We start from the raw sequence: 24,580 nt of genomic DNA, 5'->3' as shown, positions 1-24,580 counted from the left end.
ACTAAATGTCTCAATTTGCAATCTAAGTAGAGCTCCTATTAGGGATTCATGTATGTACCAAGTTGATATATTAATAGAGGTTTAGTTAAATTATCTTTAAAAAATAAAGTCAAACAATTTAAGAGGCAAGAATTCGTAAGTGACAAAAACAGACGGGACCAAGGGTGGGGATAAGATTTATTATAAAGGTGTTAAATTCTTCATCTCTATTGTAGGGTGCCAATAATACTGCCTAAAATTAGTAATCATGAAATAAACAAAACAACTTTATAGACTATATGTATAATTGATAAATTTAGAAAAAAAGGCCTACTTAATTGAAAAAGCACAGAAATCTTTATAAAGTTTGGTAAATAGTTTTGCCCTTTTGTTTGTTTGTTTTGTGCCACACTTGATGATGCTCACAGTTTACTCCTGGCTTGGCACTCAGGAATCACTCCTAGCAGGGCTCAAGGGACCTGGGTCGGCAATGTGCAGGGCAAGCACCCTATCCATCACACCAGCACTCTACCCCCAAGAGTTCCGGCAAATAATAGCACCCAGCATCATCCAAAGTATTCTGGCTGGATTCTTTCATCATCCTGAAAATGGGCCTTTCTTAGATAGCAGAAAGTATCATAAAATACATTCTGGCAGGTCAAAAAGAAGATATTCCCTTTGCATTCTCTTTATTCCCAGAGTATTTTCACATCAAATAATCTAACCCAAGAGAAACAGAGTCACCCACAAAGATCTTCAACAAAACAATATCTTTATCAAAGCAACCCCCAGTATATTAAAGTATGCAGAGAGAAATTATGAATATACACAGATGGAAGAGGTTGGTGAAGAGGGAACAGAAAGAAAGAAAATGCATTTTTGCACTTTTAGCAAAAGACATATCAAAACACCAAAAGGCAAGATTTCTCTGACTGGAGCAATTAGGGGTGATTGCTAATTACTTCTTCTGTGCTTTTTTTGTATTTCCCAGTATCTCTACATTATTAACCACATAAAAGACACAACATTCTAATGGCTGTTAGTCTGTGAGATAGGATCGTAAGTGATGTTTATTTCCTTCTCTCTGTTTCTATGACTCCAAACTCCTTCTTTCTTTCCATTTTCATTGGTAGCAAGGTCAGTCAAAGCACTGCATCCAAGGAGTCAAGAGAGAAGAGGGAAAATCTATGCCCTGAATCTGTCAGAGTTGAGGAAAGCAAAAGACAATAAATAAAGAGAAAATTATAAATACTACCTGGTTAGCACTTAAATTTTTCGCAAAAGGGTGACTAGATGGTAGGGAAGGGAAGTCTCTCAATCTATAAAGGGAGAAGGCCGCACTGGAGCAGACACTTGAGAAAGGGGCCATGGCAGCAAGTGAAGCATCAGCAAAGCAAAAGTGCTGGGCTAGGAGGTGTATGACCCTGGAGGAATGGCCAGGGGCAGGGTCACTGAGGATGAAGAGAGGTATAATAAGGACCCGGTCCTTACTGCCAGTAAGGAACTGTAGGGTCAGCAAAGATGTATAGCCTCAGGCTTTCCCCAACTGTGAGAGGCAGAGCTTTGGGCAGTAGCAGCAAGTCCTGACCTTTTAACAGGTTCACACATGCTGCTGAGATGAGAAAAGATGAGGAAGGCCCAGAAGGATGCACCCAAAAACAGCGCAGCTGGAGGTACCACAATAATCCAGACCAAAATATCAAAGATGAGTCCAGCCATGGCACAGAACCTGGAACACATTCTTTCCTTAAGTGAAAGGTCATGATCAGGTGAAGGAAAAAATGAGATAACTGAAAATAAATACAATAGTTTATTATGAATAGTTTACTCTTTACATAAAATTTTTCACTTCAGGACCAGAGGGACTGTACAAGGATTGAAGCACTTGCATCACATGTGGCTGGTCCTGATTTGACCCCTGGCTTTGCCTCTGGACCCCTGAGCTTCCCCAGGTGCAACCCCAGTACCACTGGGTGTGGCCCAGTGGCCCGAGGTCCCTCTACCCCAAATTAATTTCTTACAATTTCCATATTATCCTATTTAAAAAATCTCTTTAGCTTGCTATCCCTACTGGGATGTCTCCTCAACTTTGTATCCCATTTCCATTTCTTCCATGCTCCCACTTAGTTAATGGACTCAGCAGGGAGTCACATGCTTGGTGGCAATGCTAGCACACCTGGCTGTGGGGCATGAGGGAGCACACGCTTTTTCTTGGCTCTGGGGATCACCGCAGCAGTGCCACTGGGAAGACGCTCTGCACGTGCAACGGTGCTGGAGATCAAACTCACGGCCTCACGCCTGCAGAGCGGGATTCTACCACTGAGCCCCATCCCTGGGCCCCTCTTATTTTGAATTTTTTATTATTTAGCTTACAGTCTACCAGGGGGGAAATGGATTCTGACTGCCAGGGGAAATAACAAAATGAAGCTGTATAAATCAACCTGATGAAAGCCAGACTCATCTGCCGAGAACCAACAGATGGCAAGTTTGCAGCATATAATTGGGAGTAAAATATTCATGCGCAATATTTATAATCAAAACCAAACTGACTTACTTTAATTTTTAAAAAAGATTAGAAAAAGACACCCCCATCCCACCATCAGCAACCCCCCGACAAAGAAAGAAAACACCCAGGTAGAATTCTGAAGTATCCAGAGGAGGGTGCAAAATAAAATCGCTGGCCTTACTTATGACCTCATCCTAGCGACTTTAGCCTAAATCTCCTTTGAGTTCTGGACTATGCTCAGTCTTATGGGACTTAAAATCCTCCTGTCCCAGGTGCAGATTGTCTCTGGGAACTGGGAAAGCCCAGCAGTGGACACAGCAGTGCACTTGGTGTCTGAACCAGGTGAGCCCAGGCAGCGGCCACACTCACCTGAACCCAGTGCTCCACAGCCTTACTCACAGTCCTCTCACACAATTGTCTTGCACAGCAGTAAGAGCGCTTGCCTCAAGCAACACCAGGTGTAGCCAATACTAACACCACAAATCCCCCCTGCCCGAAAATGTACTCTCAATTTTCCTACATCAATAATTTCAATCCATCCTTAAAGACTATGATCCAGGAGGTCTACTAACCCATTTTGGCACCCAGAGACTTATAGAAATGCATCTAGACTGTGAGCTGAGCTAAAACAACAGAAATCCAAAACCTTCACGCCCTCGTGAGAGCTCCTATAATCTTCATTCTCAGCAATGGAAAACAAACTATCAAATGAAGCCTTTTCAGAAGGTTTGATTGTTGGGGAAAATTCCAAATAATAATAATCAGTTCTCTGTTGAAATATTGAATGTATCCAAAGTATAGAGAGAATAAAGTGAAGATCATTGGCCACTCAGGTGTGGGGGTGGGGTGCGAGGGGGGTATATTGGGGTTCTTGGTGGGGGAACAGCTGCACTGGTGAAGAGATGGGGGTTTGATCATTATATGACTGAGACTTAAACCTGAAAGCTTTGTAACTTTTGTCATGGTGATTCAATAAAATAAAATTTAAAAATAAATAAATAAAAATAATTTCAATGCACTGGCTAATCAATAGTTGGATATGTTTCACGGTCTAGAGAGATAGTGCAGGAATAAGCACTTGCCTTACACGTGGCCGACCAAATTCAATCCCTGCCACTGGGTATGGTCCCCTAAGCACCACTAGAAGTGATTCTTGAGCACAGAGCCAGGACTAGAACTCTGAGTATCACTGGGTGTGGCCTAAACCGTCTTCCAAAACCTACATATGTGTGCAGCATATGTCTATATTTCTTGGTTTGGGGGCCACACCATGTACTATCAGGGACATCTATCTATCTATCTATCTATCTATCTATCTATCTATCTATCTATGATATCTCTCTATATAATTTTTTAAATTGTCGTTGCTACAGGACCACACCCAGCAATGCTCAGGGCTCTATGTGGTCCTGGGATCGAGTTCAGAATCTCAGAGGCAAGACATAAGTTCTACTTGAGCCACGTCCCTGCCCCTCTACCCAGTGCTTGACTGTGCTGGGACTCTCACCTTGTCACCCCGCCATCACTCTCTCTACGGACAGGCTCTCCTGAGAGTCCTTTACAAGTGAAAACTCCAGTTTTTCTGTTCAGAGAGATCAAAAGAAGATGAAAGCTCCTGTCTGAAAAACTGTACCTTCCTTCCAGTTTAGAGCTGGTTTATTCATGCCTCAAACATGTGACTAACTCAGGGCCCATGAAAAGTTGTCGATAATCATTTATAAAGCAAAATTACATATCAAAATATTGCAAAAAGAAATAATATCACATGAAAATACAATAAAAAGTCAAGAAAAGTGCAATTCTTACTCTAGGACAAATAAATATTAAAGAATACTGTAAGAGTATGTTTTTGGTTTGGGGGGAGGTCACAGCTGCGCTCAAGGGCTACTCCAAGCTTTGGTTCTTGGGGGTCACTCCTGGTGGTGCTCAGGAGACTATTGTGTGTTGGGGATTGAACTCAGACCTTGGGAAGGCAAAGTTTGTGCTCTAGCCCCCTGAGTGATCACCTCAGCCCCAAAGTAAATATATTTTGCGATACTCTATTTAAAAATGTAAGCAAATGCTTTTTATCATCATTGATACTGGTAGTTCTTTCCTAACAGAGAAACTTTCATTTCTAAATAAGCATAAATAAATATTAGTGGTATTTTCCTTATGTTCACCAAAAATGTTTAGCAAGGGACTACATCTAATTATATTTATTCAACCTGAATGGATGAGTATAGGTTCATAATTTTCATACTTAAAACTACAAGACTCTGAAATCAATACTAGGAACGGGTACTAGCAAACCTGGAGCCCTCGGTCGAGGCTTGCAGAAATGCGAAATGGACCCCTCACCTGGACAAAGTTTGGGAGTTCCTCACAAAATAAAACTTGAGTTATGGCATAATCCAATAATTCTACTTTTGGGTCTAGACCCAGAGAAGTGAGGACACATGTCCACAAAATAAATAAATTAGTATGCACACATTAACAAATAAGATCAGTCCTAATGGTATGCAGTGTCAGGGATCTGATTGGGTCAGCTAGGTGCAAGGTGAGTGCCTGAACCCGTGTATTATCTTTCCAGCCCTCTTGCACAACCCTGGAATAGGTCAAGACCCCTAAAGCGCACATAAAGAATTTTATGGTATTTAAATGCTATCTCAAAGTTTCAGTAATAAAGATTTTTAAATAATAAAACCACCTGCCACAAAGCAATTTATTTTCATTGCACTATAGTAAAATCCCTGCAGAAAAAAATTATAAACTTATGTGATATCCTCTCCAAAAATCAGTACAGAGTAATTTACAAAAATTATGAAAGCTAATTTCCCTTTTTTTCCTTTTCCATGTTAGGAATCAAACCTGGGGACTCACACATGTGAAGCAAGTGCTATGTCACTGCACCATATCCCCTAAACCAGAAAACAACATTGAAAATACAAAGCGCTTATAAATAAAAAGGTAAAAGGAGTAGAAAAAGTGGAAAACGGGCATGCAATAATAATTCATATAAGAAATAAATAGAGACACATATGAACAAAAGCAAAAAAATAAAGTTTATCTCACCAATAGTCAAGGAAAGGCTTGTTCAGATGCCATTTTTGTCCATTGGTATAATAAAAAATATTTCACGATTGCAGCTTTCTCGTGACCTCACAAAGGGCAATTAACTGGCACTACATTTCTGAAAAGTATCTGGGCACTGTGCCAGGGAAAGGGACAAGTGATGAAAAGTATACATGTGATTTCCCCCTTTTTTTTTGGGGGGGGGGGGACACAGCTAGTGCTCAGAGTCTACTGCCAGCTGGGTGCCCAGGGGTCTCTCCCAGAGATGCTGAGGGACCATGGAAAACCTGGAACTGAACCTAGTTCTTGTATTTCAAGCAAAACAAGCACGTGCTAAGTCCACTGAGTTATCTCTTGGATCCTATGTTCGCCTATGTTCGCTTTGAAGGAATTCAGGATGACAGAAAGAGAGCAAAACCATGCAAGAATCTGGGGTGCTTTGAGAATAATAGAGGTTATAGTGGAAACTCAAAGTAGAAAATGGACAGTCCTTTCTGCAAGGGAGGAAGGAGAGGGGGAGGATAAACAACTGACTAAGAGCTGAGTTCTGAGGGTGAGGCTGGAGGGAAGATGCTGCCCTGAGAACTCCTTATGAAGTCCACAACCCAGAACGCAGGAGGGAGAGGCAAGAGCATAACATTCCACTCAGGAGGAGACATGATTGAACTGATCCACTGTATCTAGAGCACAGTAGGGCAGTGATAGATACCAACAAATTAGTGAGTACATTTTCTTGAAAGCATCCTGGAGAGCCATTATATGGTGATCTCTAGTTGACATCTGTTGGGATTTTTCTTTCATAAGAAGCAAAGTGAATACAATAATGAAAATAACTAAAGGAATTTGTGGATATTTTTTTCTAGCAGATCAGACGTTCTCTTATGAAAAATCCCTTTGGAAATCCCTGGAGAATGGATTAGGAGGCCAACTTGGAAGGGAAGCAGGTGAGACAGCTGAGCACAGCCCAGCAGGTGGCCACAAGAAACATGGAGACCAGATGTCCCAGGGCTGGAATCCACAAATGGTGGTTGGACAGATGTAAGCAGTGGCTGCTGGTTTGAGAGACTGAACAGATAGAAAACTTAGATAAATTGGGGAAAAAATTTTAGTCTGGTTTTGAACTCGCTGAGTATCCAGTAACTCTGAACACCTAAGCAGAGATGATACATAGACAGTTCAGTATAGAAAAGTGTGTATTTGTGAATTTCAACATACTGTGAAGGCAATCAACTGTGGTGTCAAATACATAGACACACAGGCTTAGGAGTTAAGTATGACCTAGATTTGAATTCTGACTCTGCTATGTACTAGACTGGTGACCTTCAAGTGGTGATTTTATTGGTCTCAGACTTCAAATTCAAAGGAGATCATATCACCTGCCTCATGAGCTGTGGTGACAAGTCAGTGAAAGGTTGGTGGTGCACTTAGCATGATATCCAGCAGAGAGAAGCATGGGGTACAGATATTGATCTGACCTGCAGGGGAGATATTGGGAGCAGATGCCAAATGAAGAGAGAAGAGGGACCATGTGACACTGAAGAAAGAGACGGAGCACAAGAGACAGAAAGAAGAAGAGGAAATTATCAAAGGAGGAGAATGCTAAGTGGAGGGAGTGATAGCTGAGAAGCAAAGGAAAAGGTAGTTTCAAGGGAAAATTTGGTACCTATATCTTAATGTTAAACAAAAGTAAACATTCTCCCAATTTCTATCAAATGAAAGTTGATACTTCTGTGAATAGTGAAAAAAATGCATAAATAATATTTTAATACATTGGAAATTTACAGAAAAACAAAATTCTAGACTTTAGCAGTCAATACTTCTGAGGCATTAAGTGTGTTTCGGGGCTCAAAAGATGCATGCGAAGGGATGGTCATGAATGCAAATGACAATTTTTTATTTTATATATCTTTGGGGATAAAGATATAGCTCAGCAGACTGAATGAAATGCAAAGCTTTGTATGTATGTCCATCTCCGGTACCACATGATCCCCTGAACACTATATACGAGAAGAAACCCACAAGCACCACTGGGTGTGGACCCCAAACAAGAAGCATACACTTACGCATTATTTCAGTTTACATCAGTTACACAATTGAAAAATAAGTACATATTAAATAGAAAGAGAAAGCTGCTGTATATGTAGAAACATATACTCCCCACACGTTTGGACGAGCCTCATGCATGAAGGAATCGGCAGAGGAACCCAGATGTGTGGGACCTGGGGCTGACATCTCCAAACCTGCTTGGATTGGGACTGGGCTTCCTCCATCCAGACCCGCTATTTTCCAGTAGTTTGGCAGCCACACCCACAAACTGCCCCAGTACTGTGTAATCCCATCAACGGTCAAGATCCAGGACTATAAAACGCTCCTGGAAGCATGTAGCCGCATTTGAGGCCATGAGACCGTTTATAGCCTAGTTTTCCTTCTCGGAGAACCTGTTAAGGTACTGAGAGCATTCTACCCGCACAGCAGAGCCTGGCAAGCTCTCCGTGACATATTTTATATGCCAAATACAGTAACAACGATGGGTCTCATTTCCCTTACCCTGAAAGAGCCTCCAATGCAGCACCGCTGGGGGAAAAACGAGTAAAGAGAGGCTGCTAAAATCTCAGGGCTGGGACGAATGGAGACGTTACTGGTGCCCACTTGAGCAAATTGATGACCAACAGGATGACATTGGTACAGTGATACAGTGATATGTAGAAACACTTTGGAAAGCAGGTGACAAGCATGCCAAAGGCAGGAAGAGAAACCCATCACCAGGCAGTGTGTGCCCCAGGAGAATGGCCCAACCTTTCCTCCCTAAGCCTTCACAGGCCCATCCCAAAGAGGTACTGCCATAAAGGCCGTGGGGTCTAGAGGCAGCTTTTTCTGCGTGAATTGGGGACCAGTCATATCTGACAGTGCTCAGGACTTACTCCTGGCCCTGCACTCAGGGCTTACTCCTGGAAGGTTCAGAGGACCATATGGGGTACAGGTAATCTGGGTTAATCCCATAAACCTGGGGTTAGCCACATGCCAGGCAAGTATCCTACCTGCTATACTACCTCTAAGGGTGGCTTTTTATACTGTGTTTTATGATGAAAGAGAGAAAGCAAACATAAGAAAAGCCAGGGCAGAAACAAGGCCAACTGCTGTGGTGTGTATGGAGCACTGGGGTATAGGGGGGGGTAGGTTGCAAGGCAGGGGTGTCGATGAATGCAAGCTCAGCTGAGTCGCCCTATAGTAGAAGCTGTGTGCTCATAAAGACAGGCCTTGTAAGCAAAAGCACTGTCAGGAAAGAGCAGTGACGGTGAAAGCAAGGGAGGGCTGAACGTGAGAAAATGCAAACCCTACTTCTCCCCTAGAGAAAGCAAGTTCTATTGCCCAACCAGCTGGCATGGTTTGCAAACATACTACCCTTTTGCTTTTGTTTTTGCACTTTTCAGGCTCGAAGAGAATATTGGTTTTTCTTTCACTGTGGCAAATCTAAAGGCAAAGAACAGATCGAGTTCTTAGGTTATTAATATATATTAATATGTAGCACTGTAGCACTGTCGTCCCATTCTTCATCGATTTTCTCGAGTAGGCACCAGTGACGTCTCCATTGTGAGACTTGTGTTACTGTTTTTGGCATATCAAATATGCCACAGGTAGCTTGCCAGGCTCTGCCGTGCAGGCGACATACTCCCTGTAGCTTGCCGAGCTCTCCGAGAGGGAAGGAAGAATCAAACCCAAGTCAGCTGCATGCAAGGCAAACTCCCTACCTGCATAGAAAAAAGAATCACAAGGCTGAAGAATGTTCAGAGTGTAGGGTGCTTGCCTTGCATGCAATATATTAATATATAATATATAATTTATATATATTGCAAATTCTTTTTTTTCTTCCTTTTTGGGTTACACCTAGCGATGCACAGGGGTTAATCCTGGCTCAGGCACTTGGAATTACTCTTGGTGGTGCTCAGGGGACCATACGGTATGCTGGGAATTGAACCCGGGTCAGCCACGTGCAAGGCAAACACCCTACCTCTATCATTCCAGCCCCTATATTGTAAATTCTTCTTTGTTTGTTTTTGTTTTTTGCTTTTTGGGTCACACCCAGCGATGCACAGGGGTTACTCCTGGCTTTGCACTCAGGAATTACTCCTGGCGGTGCTCAGGGAACCATATGGATGCTGGGATTCGAACCCAGGTTGGCCGCGTGCAAGGCAAACGCCCTACCCGCTATGCTATCGCTCCAGCCCCTATATTGTAAATTCTTAACTTATGTATAATTCAGATAAACACAACACCTATCTTCAGTTTAATATTTGTGGGATCTTACTGCTATATGAATATGGAATATGACTTCATGATGTCATTAGCCATAACACGTATATATCATTTTTTATTTTCTAATCCTGGGAGTTTTTTGGCATATATGAAGCATTTTCAATTTTTTATGTCCCACTCTTTTCTCATTCATCAGGTATTTCTCCATGAACATCCTATAAAACCTTATGTAATGGAGATGTTATGATACACACAGTGGACTTCAGTGATAGAATTCTTTTTCTGGGGAGCGCTGGTGCCCATACACAGGTGTGTCTGGGGGATACTCCTGACTCTGTGTCTGGAGGCTGCACCCAGCTGTACTCAGGAAGCCACATGGTACTAGAAATCAAACTCAGCTAAGCCACAAGCAAGGCAAGTGCCTTAAACCATGTACTATCCCTCTAGTCCCATACAGGTTTTATATTATATACTCCAAATTAAGTCCCTATCCAAGTTACAAAAATTAGGTGTTCCTTTTGCTTTTCAAGTCACACTTGGTAGTGCTCAGGGGTTATTCTAGTTCTATGCTCAAGGGACAATATGGGGTCAAACCGCTCACATGCAATGCATGAGCTCAGTCCATTGAGCTCTCTCTCCCTAGCCCCAGAACGAGGTGTTTTCTTCATTCATCCTGGTGGTCGTGGTGGTGTGGTAGTGGTAATATGTGTGGGTACATGTGTGTGTTCACACATGTTAGCAGGGAGTAGGAAAGACACACATAAGAGAAGTGACTGAACAATGGGCTGACTCAGGAGCATGCAATAAAAAGGACTATAGATGAAAAACAGACCTAAGTGGCCGAATTAGCATTTTTTACTGGAAAAGAGGCCACAGCTTAATTGAAAGACTTAACTGGAGGATTAAGTCTCTCTACTCATCGAGTTAGGTGCTGACAGAGTGAAGGATGGCAAGCAAGTCGGTGCCAACCAAAGTCTGCCATCAGCTCTCTGGAATAGATGCACAGCCCCTTTTCAGCTCTTCCCTGAAGATACTCTCCTCACTGAAGAAAGTCTATGGTCCACCTGCCACAGGCACATACTGAGAAAAGGGAAGAGAATGGACGGGTCCTTGAGTGCTTTCAATTAGAGGAGGTGCAAAGCAAGCAGAACAAAACAAAAACAGTGGGGCAGTCCCAAATATTGAAAGCATCTGTCTCTCCTTGCAGAGCAAATGAGCAAACACAACTCTGCCAAATCCATGGCATGCTAGACCAGACATCCCAATCAGGAGCGTCTCACAAGCCCTTCAAAGCCACTAATAACCCAAAGCCAATTCATCTTTCAGGTAGCATCTTCCTTCTTCTGGACCCTCCTAAGATTTATTGCTCATATACCACTTCCTTAAAAGACCCCTCAGCATCGCACAGCTCCCCACAGTCCACAGATTTTCTCTTAGTCTCCATTTCTTCTCCCCAGTATTGGCACCACTTGAACATGGGAGCCTGATCTGATCCTGCTCATATTCACTTATTCACGTGACCAGGAGCCCCTTCAAGGCCACCGCTTAAAACTCTGAAGTGCTTCCCTCCACCTCTCATTTCCAACTGGAAAATCACAAATCCTTTGAGTATTAGGCTTAGATCACACTGGGAAGTGACTTGGCTCTTCTACCCCCTAAGACCTATTTCTAGTCCCCTTCTAATGGCCAAGGTTTCACTTGGTCCCATTCCAGCAGATGAACATGGGCATCATTTATTCAATCAGTGAACACTAAGAATCCAAAACTAACTACACAAGAGGTTTTTATTGCCCTAGTGTTTCTAACCAAGCCCACCATGATGGAATGATATGACCAAGAGAACAAAAAAGAAACACCAAGTTACTGGGATTGTCCAAAGTTCCATAGCTAATAAGCAAACCATTTTGTGAGATAAGCATGGACTCTGTTGCTACTAAAATACTCTGGCCTCAGACTAAAACTGGCATAACAACTGATGCCAACAATATGTGATGGGATGATCTTTTTCATATGCTAGTGTTCTAGAAAAATGTGTTACTGACCAACATGAAACCAAACTAAAAAAAATTCTCTGGATCAAGTCAAAGTTTCAAAATGATAATGCTAATTAAAAAAAATTTTTTTCAGGGCCAGATTTTAGGAGAAAACATGTACCTTCAACATCCCAAAAGACTCTCTGAATGCAAATTGTGACAAAGAGATTCCACCATGAAGGACAAAACCAACAGCAGCACTCCAGGGAGACAAAGGCAGCACTCCCCAGGCAAACGGCAGGGATGAAGCCAGAGCAGCACTGAGCAGTCTGCTTCTGTGCAGTATCTGCAGAAGGATTTGTAGAAAAGAACTAGAAGGATTTGTAGAAAATAACTATTATTATTCTCAATAATAGCTGAGAATGATCACACTGGACAAGAACTGAGTGTTAAAAGTAGGTAAAGGGATATTCCCATTAACTTTTCAGTATCTGTGTTGCAAACCATAATGTCTGAAAGGAGAGAGAAAGAGAGACAAAGAGACAGAGACAGAGAGAGAGAGAAGGAAAGAGCCTGCCATAGAGGGGTGGGGTGGGGGTGATGGTAAAGAAACTGGGGACACTGGTGCTGGGAAATGTACACTGGTGGAGGGATGGGTGTATGACTGGTGGAGGGAATACTGTATGACTGAAACGTAATAATAAACAGCTCTATAAGGCTCTATTTCACAGTGATTCAATTAAAAGAATTTTTTAAAAAACAAACTAGTCTTCTGGGTGAAGAGAGACAGTATAGGAAGTAAGACAGTTGCATTGCATGTGGCCAAGCCTGGCTCAACTGCAATCACCACATATAATCTTTTAAGCACCACCAGGTGTGAAACAAGATAACCCAAAACAAACCAAATACTTGTCTTCTCAGAAAGGAATTTATATTTATATTATGTTAAAAAAATCATCTAAAACCATCAGAAGATTGGGTTTCAAAAAAGAAAAATCAACAAAACAAACTTTCTGCATTTAAAACTTTTCTCTTAGGGGAAAGTTCTCAAGTTTAGAACCCAAAACTTGGTTCTAAACCAGGAGAGATAATATTTTTTTTTCTTTTTGGGTCACACCTAGCGATGCATAGGGGTTACTCCTGGCTCTGCACTCAGGAATTACCTCTGGCGGTGCTCAGGGGACCATATGGGATGCTGGAAATCGAACCTGGGTCGGCTGTGTGCAAGATAAATGCCCTACCCGCTGTGCTATAGCTCCAGCACAGAGATAATAACTTTCAGAATTTCAGATTCTCAGGGGTTACTCTGACTCTAAGTTCAGGTGTCACTCCTTATAGGGCTTGGGGGACTGTATAGAGTGTCATGGATCAAAACTGGGTCGGCTGTGTGCAAGGCCAATATCCTACTCACTGTACTAGCTCTCTAATTCCAGGTTTTGGTACTGCTTGTTTAAGAGAAAAGTTTTTTTTGTTTTGTTTTATTTTTTTGTTTTTGTTTTTTTGGGTCACACCCGGCAATGCTCAGGGGTTACTCCTGGTTTTGCACTCAGGAATTACCCCTGACGGTGCTTGGAGGACCATATGGGATGCCGGGGATCGAACCCGGGTCGGCCGCGTGCAAGGCAAACGCCCTACCCGCTGTGCTATCGCTCCGGCCCCGGGTTTTGTATCTTTGTATTTATTTGTTTAGGGGCATCACACTCGTTCAAACTCAGGGGCTACTTCAGGCCCTGTCTTTAGGAATTGCTTCCGATAGTGCTCAGGGAACCCTGAGGTGCTGAGAATTAAACCCAGACTTCCTGTATGTGAACATGCACTCAGCCTCTTGGGGAATCTCACTGGATCCTAGGAAACAAACATTTAAGAAGCATCTTAGTGCAAAAAGTCATAAAAATTCAGGTGCAAAGCAAGCAGATTAAAGAAAGTTAGCAAAGATCCCAGACCTGGACCTCAGGTAAATAAAAATCCCCCCCCCCAAAAAAATGTAATGTAATGGACCAAAAAGTCAGAAAAGCAAGAGAAAAAAAATGATTAACCAAAGCTTCAAGTTAAAAAGAGACTTTTTTGCCATTGGATCACCCAAATCTTTAATGTGGCTTTTTTTTTTTTTTTTTTTTTTTTTTTTTTTTTTTTTTTTTGCTTTTTGGGCAATGCACAGAGGTTACTCCTGGCTCTGCACTCAAAAATCACTCCTGGCAGTACTCAGGGGACCATATGGGATGCTGGGAATTGAACCCAGGTCGGCTGCGTCCCTACCCGCTGTGCTATCGCTCCAGCCCCTAATGTGGCTTTTTAAGTCTATGTTTCCTAGTCAGATCACATGTGTTCTGGTTTTGGTCATATGTAAATCAAAACCAAATGTGAATGATTCCCTTCTACATACAGAACATACAAAAAATCCATGTTAAAGAAAAAACTCCTAGGGAGGCAGGATGGAGCTATAGTACAGTGGGTAGTTCTAGGATTAATCCTAGCACCCTAGATGGACCCCCAAACTTACCAGGAGTGATCCCTGAGTAAAGAGTCAGGAGTAGGCCTGAATACATCTGAGTGTGGACCAAATATTTTTTTAAAAGGGGAAAAATAATGAAAGAATCTCAGCGCCTGGTGCATGACATGGCTCAGTGGTATAATGTTCATGCATTGCCAGCATGAACCCATGAATTTGCCCCGCACCCCCAACCCAATGCCATGCACATTGCTCTGAGCTCTGTCCCACCAAATCTGCTGTCTGGGACCCTCAACAGAGTATGCAATCTCCAGCACATAGCCAGGCATGTGTGAATCCCCACACCTCATCACCCCCCTCGCCACCCGGCCCAGGGAGCACTGGAGACAGGTGTGCAAACCCCAGTGAGCAGTACAACCTAGAATGTGCAAACTCCCACCCATCACAACAGCAACAACTGGAAAGGAAAGGCAGGAAAATAAAAAGGAAAATTATCTTGGGCTTGGAAATAGTCCAGCAGTTAGGGCGCATGCTTAGCAAGCCCCTGCCCCAGGTATGATTCCCAGGACCACATGGTCCTCCAAGCACTTCTGGGTGCAGCCCTGAGGGCCCCAGCCCTGGAGGCCCCCAGCACAGCCAGATGGTCTGGGTATCCCTGCACCTCAGGGTCCAAAGAGCATCACTCCCTTGTGCTGCACTGCCAACCCAGTTAGTCAAGACTCTCCAAAGACGCCTAGAAAACTCCTTAGAACAATGTGAGAGCCTTCTTCCTCAAGGCTCTGCTTTAGAATTGAATCCACTTAAATCCATTAGATCCATTTAAAATTAACTCACACTCCATAGTTGGCTTATCAAGATATTTACTTGGCAGCTACACAGGCATGTAGGAACTATGGATACCTGGCTGTGGTGGAGTGAGATAAACAGGCAAATGAACACGTTTCAAGTTATTTTCTTCATTAGCCCCCCAGATAGATAGGAAGTGCAAGGATCACCAAGATTGTGTCAGGCAAGAACCCACAGGCTCTCACTTGCCAACCTGATGCCTCTATCTTCTTTGAAGACTTGACCCAGCTTCCCCAACAAGTCACTCTACATTAATCCTAGATCTAGAACAAAAAGCCCTCAGACAGACAGCACTGGGGGCAAAGACCACAGAACCACTGAACCATGTTTCTTTGTCGTGAGTTTGGCCAGGACCTGGGTGCAAAGCAGCACTTGGCTGGCAACCTCACGCAACTTAGAGGATGTCCTGGTAGGAAAAGCACTGAAATATTTTGCAAATAATATCTTCTGCTCTCAACCTTTGGACGCTAATGAATCCATGCTCATCTCTGAAGATACCAAGAGAAAAAGAAATAGGAGAAGGAATCAATGAAGCGAAAAAGAGAAAGACATGAAGAAAAGTACATTGAACACAGGTGGGAAGTTCCAAAGTCAGATGGACCTGGGCTTGAATCTCATCACTATGGATTAGTTACAGAGGTAAGCCAATTTACTGATCTTTGATGGACTTTGCTTACTCATCTGTAAAAAGGGAGTAAGTAACAAAAATCCTCTCAGATTACTATGAGGAATAGAAAAAAATGTATGTATGTAAAACATGCATCATGTCTTTCCCTCAAAAGAGGAGGACAATGAAAGTGGTTCAAGAAAGATACCAGAAGAAAAGGGAAGAGGATAGAAAGGGAGGGAAGAACAGAGGGGAGAGGGCTTTGAGGGAACAGGTTTCAAGTGCCAGAACAGTCTAAATTTGCTCAGAACAAACACTGCAGCCTCTTACAAACGCATCTGAAAATATTTCCTGGCCACCTACTCTATGGTGTAGGTGGCCAGGAAATTAGCACTGTGTTTCATTCAGATCCAACATGCCCTCCTCCTCCCCTTCTTCCTCTTCCTCTGGATATGGTCCAGCCCGAGGGATAGAGAAATCACAGGTGTGGGACACATTCACAGTGACCTCGCTTGTACGAGAGTTAAACGCATACATGTAGTGCACACCTGCCATGGGTCTCAGGAGAAGGGGCCCGTGAGGCTTACTTGTGAGGAGATGCTAAGGAAGGACATGATGCCAATGTGAATGAATGTGCAAGAGAAGAGGGCAGGGTGGCAGGGAGAGAAAATGCAATGCTGCCCCAGGTGGAGTCTGGCTCTGATACATGGGGACCAGGAAGAGACGAGCAGAGAGCTATGGGATGACCAAGGGAGTGAGGGACAGGACAGGCACAAAGCAGGACACACAGGAGCTTTGAGAGCAAGCAGGAGGGATGCACTGTAGAAGCTGGTATGAACGCTGAGGGCTCTGTTACATCTCATTCAGATTTCCTGCTCCCATGGGTGATGAAGTGTCATCTCTCTACTTCCCAGAACATCCCTTAGAAGGGACCAAGATTTCACTTTTCTATTTCCAAGATAGAGGCTGGTGTGTGGGGCACAATTTGTACATGTAGGCTGGGTCCTCATTTCAGATCGACTAATCACTGTCTGTACGAACCCAGACCAGCAAATGAGTTGTTGTTCCCTCAACTGTCAATCAGGAGCCATTCTAACGCTCCTTTGACAGATTGTTGAGAGAATGAAAAATCAGATGAGTTAATAAATCGCTTCACTGAGAAGTCCTCAGAGTAATGCCTGTGGCACATCAGAACATGCAAACAAGTGGTCTCTGAGCCTTCTTCCTCTTCTCCCATTACCTGTCATCTTCAGATCTGGGACAGATCCAAAATCTTAAAGAACTTCTCACACAGGACTAAGGAAGACAGATCCAGTGGAAACCCCTTTGGGAACTGCAAGTTCTTCCCAAACAACCACCTACAGCAACATTCCCCATGCACCAGACAAGACTTAATGGCTACGAGCCCCTTACCTGGCTTGGTGAATGGCCTCCATCCACTCTTTGCCATCCTGCTCCTCCTCACAGCGCAGCTCCAGTGGTTTCTGACCTTCGTGGCCAAAGAGGACAGTGAAGTAATACTGGAAAGGAGAACAAGCAAAGTTCTGTTTTATTTTTAGGGGTGACAGCATAACCACCTGGGCATTCCCCACCCAGAGTAGATATTTACAAAACACTGTACCATCATGTCAATCATCTTTCAAAATGGATTCATTGCTCCCCTCCAAGGACAATGACTTTTCCCCTAGAAAAACCCTAAGTTGCACCTTAGGGATTCAATCCACAACTTCTCACTAGAATAAGTATGTGATTTAAAGAAAAATTTAACACAGGGGCCCAGAGCTATAGTACAGTGGGTAGGGCATTTGTCTTGCATACAGCCAAACTAGGTTCAATCCAGAGCATCCCATAAGGTCCCTCAAGCACCACCAGGAGTAATTCCTGAGTGAAGAATCAGAAATAACCCCTGATCATCCCCTGATCATCACCCAGTATAGCCCCCAAACAATATCAAACTCAACAAAAATATAAGGCTTAAAATTTGTATAAACTGGAAAGTGAAACTTGTGATAAAGGCTATCCACCAAAATATTATAAATATTTTGCCTAATGATGAAATATGGGAACTGGAGCAATAGCACAAGGGGTAGGGTGTTTGTCTTGCACGCAGCCAACCTGGGTTCAATTCCTCCGCCACTCTTGGAGAGCCTGGCAAGTTACCAAGAGTGTCTGGCTCGCACAGCAGAGTCTGGCAAGCTACCCATGTCGTATTTGATATGCCAAAAACAGTAACAACAAGTCTCATAATGGAGATGTTACTGGTGCCCGATCGAGCAATCGATGAGCAACAGGATGACAGTGCTACAGTGACACAGTGAAACAGTGATGAGCTATAATTGTAACTCCTCTAAAGTAAAAAGAAATGGCAATTTTCAACTTTTCTATTTACCAATTCCATCTAGAAGGCAACATAGGAAAATAAAGGAGAAAGGTATAAATAATGGAAAGAAAGCAAAGGATGCAATTTTACAGATTTTTTCCCAGATTATAACTGTACTAAAAATCATTTAAAATAATTAGAATAAGAACTAGGAAGCTAGGAAAGTCTCAACAATTTGGAGCTACCCATACCCCTCTACTCTGGGGGTGCATCTTCTTCCCTTTACTTCATAATGCATTCCATCCTGCAGTCACCCAATCCCAGCTCTGAGTGTGTAGAGCCTTAAGGCACTTGCCTTGCACATGGTTGACCCGGGATGGATCCCTGGCACCACAGATAGTCCCTGAGCACCCCCAGAAGTGATCTCTGGGTAAGCCTTGAGCACTACTTGGTGTGACTCTAATGCCCAACCAAGAAACTCAAGTAGACACTAAAATAAGCACAACAGAGGAACAGTCACAGTAGGCTACACAAACGCTTAATAGACTTTAAACAAAGCTTTGCAGGGGGGGGGGGAGGCGAGGAACATATTTTAACTCTTCAAAATTGCACCAAGATAAGCCAAAGAGTAGGAGAGGGGACAAGGCTCTTAGCTTTGCACACAGCCAATTCCTAAATCAATATGGTTTCCACCAGGAAAGATTCCCTGAACAGAAAACAAGGAGTGAATATGAGCACCAAAGGGGAGGCCCCAAACCAACCCAAAACAACACAAAACTAAACAAAAAAACAAAACTGCTTCCAAAAGCTTACTTATAAGAAACATTTCCACTAGATTTTAACATTTTTGCCTCAGGTTAAAAGATGCATCTAGCTTAAGTGTTTCTTTAACCACTTTACATGAAGCATCTTTTAATAGTATGGGCTGAGTGAAAGTAGATATATGGTGAATTCTTTGTTCTTTATATTTGAATCCTAGTGTATAACAAATGTGAAGCAAATAGCTACAAGTCCACAGAAAGGCACATCACCAGCACTGACATTTCAGATTAGACTTGATAAAAAGAAAACCCTTTAAGCTTCAAGAGACAGAAAATTAAGAAGTCACATACAAAAGATTTGGAAGCAGAACAGCACTGAGTTGCTGAAAGAAAGCAATGAAACACTTTTAAGAGCCTGCAGAAAAAATTATTTTCAATATAGAGTTCTATGTTCAACTTAACAATCATCCAAGTATTAGAGTTGAATAAATATTTGTAGCATTTTGAAAAGTATACATCCCAGAATGTGTTTCTTAGGCAGTTCACTGAGTAAGTGCTTTTGCAAATTAAGAAATGATTAAGAAATAGGAACACAGGGACCAGAGAGATACTATAAGAAATAAGGTGTTTTCCTTTTATGTAGCAGACCTGATTTGATACCTACTACCACATTTGGCCCTCAAACATTACTCCTGACCATCTCCCAAACCCATCTCCACCCCTCAAGAAAAAGAAAATTGGAATTCAAAGTGAGGTCAGAAAATCAGGATTCCAATAGGAAAGCAACATAGAAATATCTGGGGGCAGGGAGATAATCCAGAGGTAAATTGCTTTTCTTGCACGCACTCAATCCTGGTTCAACCTCAGCACTACATAGGGTTCCCCAAGGACTTCCAGGAGTGACACCTGAGCACAGCTGGAAGTAGCCCTGAGCACTGCCAGGTGTGGCCCAATCCCCCCACCCCAGCCCTGAAGAAAGAAATTGTCCAGAGCCAGAGAGATAGAAGAAAGGGAATGGCATTTTCCTTGGATGCATCTGACCTAGCTCTAATCCTCAGCACCACATAGGGTCCTCTGAGTACTGTCAGGCGTGATTCATGAGCACAGAGACAGGAGTAATCCCTGAGCACAGTGAGGTGTGACTCAACACCAAAAGGGAAAAGAAAGTATGAATGAATGATGGCTGTACAACAATAATAATCTTGCTGGATAGGAAGATGGAAGGATAAGAGAAGTATCCCAATGATGGAATACTGATAAAATACCTGAAATAGATACAAATCTTGAGGAAGTACTTGAGGAAGAGCATAGATAAGAGTAGCACAGACATAATCAAATAGTTATTGAAAAATAGGCATGTGCAAGAAAAAACTAAGTAAATAAGGGATCTCTTTTTTAAAAAACAAGTATTGGGCCTGGAGCAATAGCACAGGGGGTAGGGTGTTTTCCTTGCATGCAGCCGACCCAGGTTGGATTCCCAGCATCCCATATGGTCCCCTGAGCACAGCCAGGGGTGGCTCCTGAGTGCAGAGCCAGGAATAACCCTTGTGCATCGCTGGGTGTGACCCCCCCAAAAAATTATTAATTCCAGGGGTGCTTGGGGGAGGGGGATAGGGATAGTCGATTTACCCAAGAAGATAAGTATACTATTTGGCTCTACAGTGAGAATATTTCCAAAGCCCTAGCAGTACTAATAACAATAGTTGATTACACCAAAACTGCTTATACAGAGAAAATGGGACAGGGAGTTAGAGGGAAAAGGAGACAGGCAGAAAATAGAGCTAAATCATTTTCAGAGGTGCCCCTCCTGGCAGTGCTCAGGGGTTACTCCTGACGCAGAGCCCGGGGATTGTTCCTGGAGGTGCTGGGAAACTGGGAAACAGACCCCCAAGGGCATCCTGCATGCAGAGCATGTGCCCCATCCCCGTGAGCTCTCTCCCAGCCTTAGAATTCAAACTGTAACCAGAACCATTCAACAGGAAGTGCTGGAAACTCACAATCCAAGAAAGAATTACAAGCACATTATTTTCAAATACGCAAAGAGCCAAGGTGGCTTTGTGTAAGAGCCCAAGGGGAGGGCAGCCGGGAGGGGCAAGGAGCTGGCAGCAGAGGAGACTGCAGATGGCCTGCCCGTGGTCAGAGAGGGGGGCACAGGAGTCAGAGAAGACCAGACAGGGACGATGACTTCCTGCCATCTCAATGGAGATGCGTCCGCTGTGAAGCGAGGAGCCTCAACAAACACAGGCAAGCATCCCACAGACTAAGGGTAAATACAGGTCACTCACAAAGGAAACCCACGTGGACGGGTTAGCCATCGCCAGCAGGACATTCCCTGACCCCTAAGTTTTCGTCCTCACCAGCTGCAACTTGGAAAAGCCAGAACAGTCCAGGAGACCAGCGGGGAGGGTGGGAGAGCTTGGCAGGCGGGGGGGGCCCCTGGGGGTGAGGAGCTGCCAGCGTCAGTCTATCCCTGCAGCGAGTCCAGCCAGGGAAGGGGGGATCCTGCTGCAGCAGCTACTCGGGGCCAGATGTGCCAGCTCTCCAGCTGAGACTGTCTGGGAAGGCAATGCAACAGGAGAACTTTTGTATTAGATGACAATGGTCAGAAAATACTCTGGGCCTGCCCCAGACTCCATCCTGGACCACGGAAAGAGCCAGCCACAGAGCTGGCCTGAGAGGGAGATGCAGAGACCAAAACAGATCCTTCTGTTGTTCCTTCTGTTGCCCTATTTCCCACCACCGCCACACTATCCCCCTCCGCCCAAGGTTCTGTTTATTCATGTGACAGTCACATTTGTTTTCTTGAAACAAACCTCAGAATCTTCTGGACAATGAACCTTTTAGAGACAGAATTTTCAGTCCAGGCATTCAGAGTTGGTTCAGCTGTAAAAGTGCTGGCTCTTCCATCTTCTACCCTCCTGCCTCCTCTCCCCTCTCCTTTTCCCTTCCCTCTTCTCTCCCCTCCACTCCTTTTCTCTCCTCTCTCCTTTTCTCTCTTCTCTTATCTTCTCCTTTCTCCTGCGAGCTTCCAGGGCTGCCCCTGGCCATGCTTGGGGGACCCTGCAGTGTCCAAACCTGACCTGAATTAGAAAGATGCTAGAGTTGTGTCTGAACCTCTCTGCTACTTCCAGGCCTCCCAAAATTTCTGCCTTGGGTCAAGAATATAGGTGTGTTTTGCCTGCAAGAAATCCTGGCACAGCATGGAATCCTTGTCACCACCAGAGCAACACACAAGCACTGAGCTAGGAGTAGCCCTTGGGGGTTCTAAGCTAGGTATAGCCCCTAAGTACCACTAGGTGTGGCCCTCAAATAAAAAAATTTAAATGCCTGCCTTGCAAGCTTGAGTTTGCAAGTTCAATGCCCAGTACTACCTATAGGGGCTAAACCCAGTCCCAATAGCTGGGTAGTGTGGAACTCTGGGGCAGCAGACAAGCTCAGCATACCTTCAGGTGTGTGCAAACACCTCAATAACAGAAAAAGTGTGCAATCCCAGAAAGAGCTGCAACTAACAAAGATGTGGAAGCACTTTGGGCAGGAGTGTGGCCTCTGGCGGGCATATACATAACAGAAGTTTGCAAACATACAACTCTCAGGAAGCACCAAGAACAAATGTATGAGCATCGCAGCCACCTGGTTACACTACTGTTAGAAAAGAAGTCAGTGGTTGTGCATTTTCGAGACAAGGCATTTAGCTCTCAATGGAAAATGACTGGCAGAATGCCTACGTAACTACTCACCTACTAACAGTGTTTGAACAAACAGACTATTAGAATGGAGAGTCAACGTAGAAACTGCTTTGTAGGTTAGAAAGCACACACCCTAGAAGAACCGTCCCCACCACCGGGGGACAAGAGACCACCAAAAGAGACTTCAAAACCCCAACCAACTGCAAGGGGTGCATGCATTCAAATTACTCAATACAGCTTAGGCAGCGTCCAGGGAGAGTACACATTCCACAGTGCTCAGCTGTGAGGAGCTACGTGCTAGGGGATAAAATGCCTGTTGTCACCACTTTGGGTGTGCCTACCTACCAGACTCCCAGTCTTGCCTGAGCCTCAATAAACACCTCTCTTTCACTAGACTTCGTGTCTCCGTGTCCATTTTTTGAATTTTTGGACTGGTGAATGTTTCTTACACAACCACAAAAAGAATGGAAAGGGGAATATTTTTAATATAATAAATAAATGAATGAAATGGCTAGGGTTAAGCTTTTTAGCACAGTTTTACCGAAAAGGGAAGAGAAAAGGTTACCTGCATAGAAATCACCGACCAACAGAGGATCCCGGGTCATGCCTGGGAGATAACCCAGCACACATGCCCACAGACCATCCTGAGCCCCACAAGGGGATGCTGGCCTTAATTTCCAACCCCCCTGAACCGGCCAGGGACTATAGGCTTTAAGCTGAGAGGGAATGACACCACGCAAAGGCCACTAACCATGGGAAGAATTAAGTTGAAGATGGTGTTCAATAAAGCTCTATTTGTATTTGAGAGGAAAAGAGTGGAAACTCAATAAAATAACAAATCAGTGGCATAAAGGGCAATCCCATAAGTGATGGCATTTCAGTAGCAGCTGGCTACTATCCAGACCCCGATGTCTGAACCAGGGAGAGGAAACACTTAATGAACCTGCCCCATGTACTGAAAGGTTGCAACCAGCACCTCTAGCGGCCTCTCGAGAGCCCAATTAAAAGTCACCTTTAAAAGCCAGCAAGGCAATTATATAAGCACAGTCCTTGCAAGGGTCAGATCTTGTCTCAGGCACAACAAGGACAGCATGAGTTTTTTTAAGTGCCTGTTACCATCCCAGAAGTTAACTGACCACATTCAGCTCAGCCACCAAAATAATCAGATGCTGCCTTAGTATGTATCTGAAAACTACTTCTTGTAAGCCATTCACCAGCAGTTTCTCTTGTGTATTCAGGGACATCGTTCTGATGGGAATTAGCTGTATCATGGCTTAGTCAGTTCCTCCCAGAATCCTTTCCTGGTAATCTTCCGGCAAAATAGAAGTCACTCTGTTGGGTGTCAGTGACCCTAGTGACCCCACGTGCCCTCTTCTCTCACGGTGCTTCAGAGCTGCCCAAATTAGTGCCTCTTCCCTACCAGCCTGGTCCTTTTGAACCATCCATCCCACCTCTGTGCCAGATAGAGAGAAAAGCTTCAACCGCTTGGCAAATAAATAATCATTGGTAAAGAAAACGGATCCTAATTAGAAGGAAAAAATTGCTTCAAATAGTGGCATATGCCAAGAAATTTTATTATTATGCAGTCACAGCTGCAGTCAGATGGAGAGCAGGGCAATGGGCACTGGAGCAGGAAGAACCTGACCTTGCAAAATGTCCCTTAAGTGAAACCTCCAAAGGGGAAGAAACTGGGCAGAGAGAGAAAACTGGGAGCCTGCATCTTGTGTCTGGCCTTGAGCCTCACTTGACCCCCTAGTCACGTACGCCTGAAATGCAGAAACCGTCATGCATGCCTTAAGCAAGTCATTCTAACTGCAACATATAGACTTGAAGGGAAATGGACTGGGGAAAAGCAGAGAGGAAAAAGTGATAGGCAAATAGTGTTAAGCTCTATGTGACTGAACCTTCTATAAGTCAACACTCTCTATAAGAATATGTGTATCAGGGCTGGATAAATAGCACAGCAGGTAGGGCATTTATTTGCCTTGCATGCGGTCAACCCGGGTTCAATTCCCAGCATCCCTTATGGTCCCCTGAACATCACCAGGGGTAATTCCTGATTGCAGAGCCAGGAGTATCCCTGTGCATCACCGAGTATAACCCAAAATGTGTATATCTGGCAATAAAGTTGAGCTGTGATCACTG

General features: G+C 43.8%; 1 protein-coding gene across 1 annotated transcript in view; it reads right to left on the bottom strand.

Moving 5' to 3' along the window:
• RASGRF2 (Ras protein specific guanine nucleotide releasing factor 2) overlaps positions 1–24,580 on the bottom strand; it is a 265,637-nt gene that overhangs the window by 172,899 nt on the left and 68,158 nt on the right. The window contains exon 2 of the mRNA XM_004613156.2: positions 17,082–17,188. Within this exon, the coding sequence (XP_004613213.2) occupies positions 17,082–17,188 (107 nt within the window). The remainder of the gene's footprint in view (positions 1–17,081; positions 17,189–24,580) is intronic.

Source organism: Sorex araneus, chromosome 1 (genome assembly GCF_027595985.1).
Source record: "Sorex araneus isolate mSorAra2 chromosome 1, mSorAra2.pri, whole genome shotgun sequence".
NCBI lineage: Eukaryota > Metazoa > Chordata > Mammalia > Eulipotyphla > Soricidae > Sorex > Sorex araneus.
This window is presented reverse-complemented; position numbering and strand designations above follow the sequence as displayed.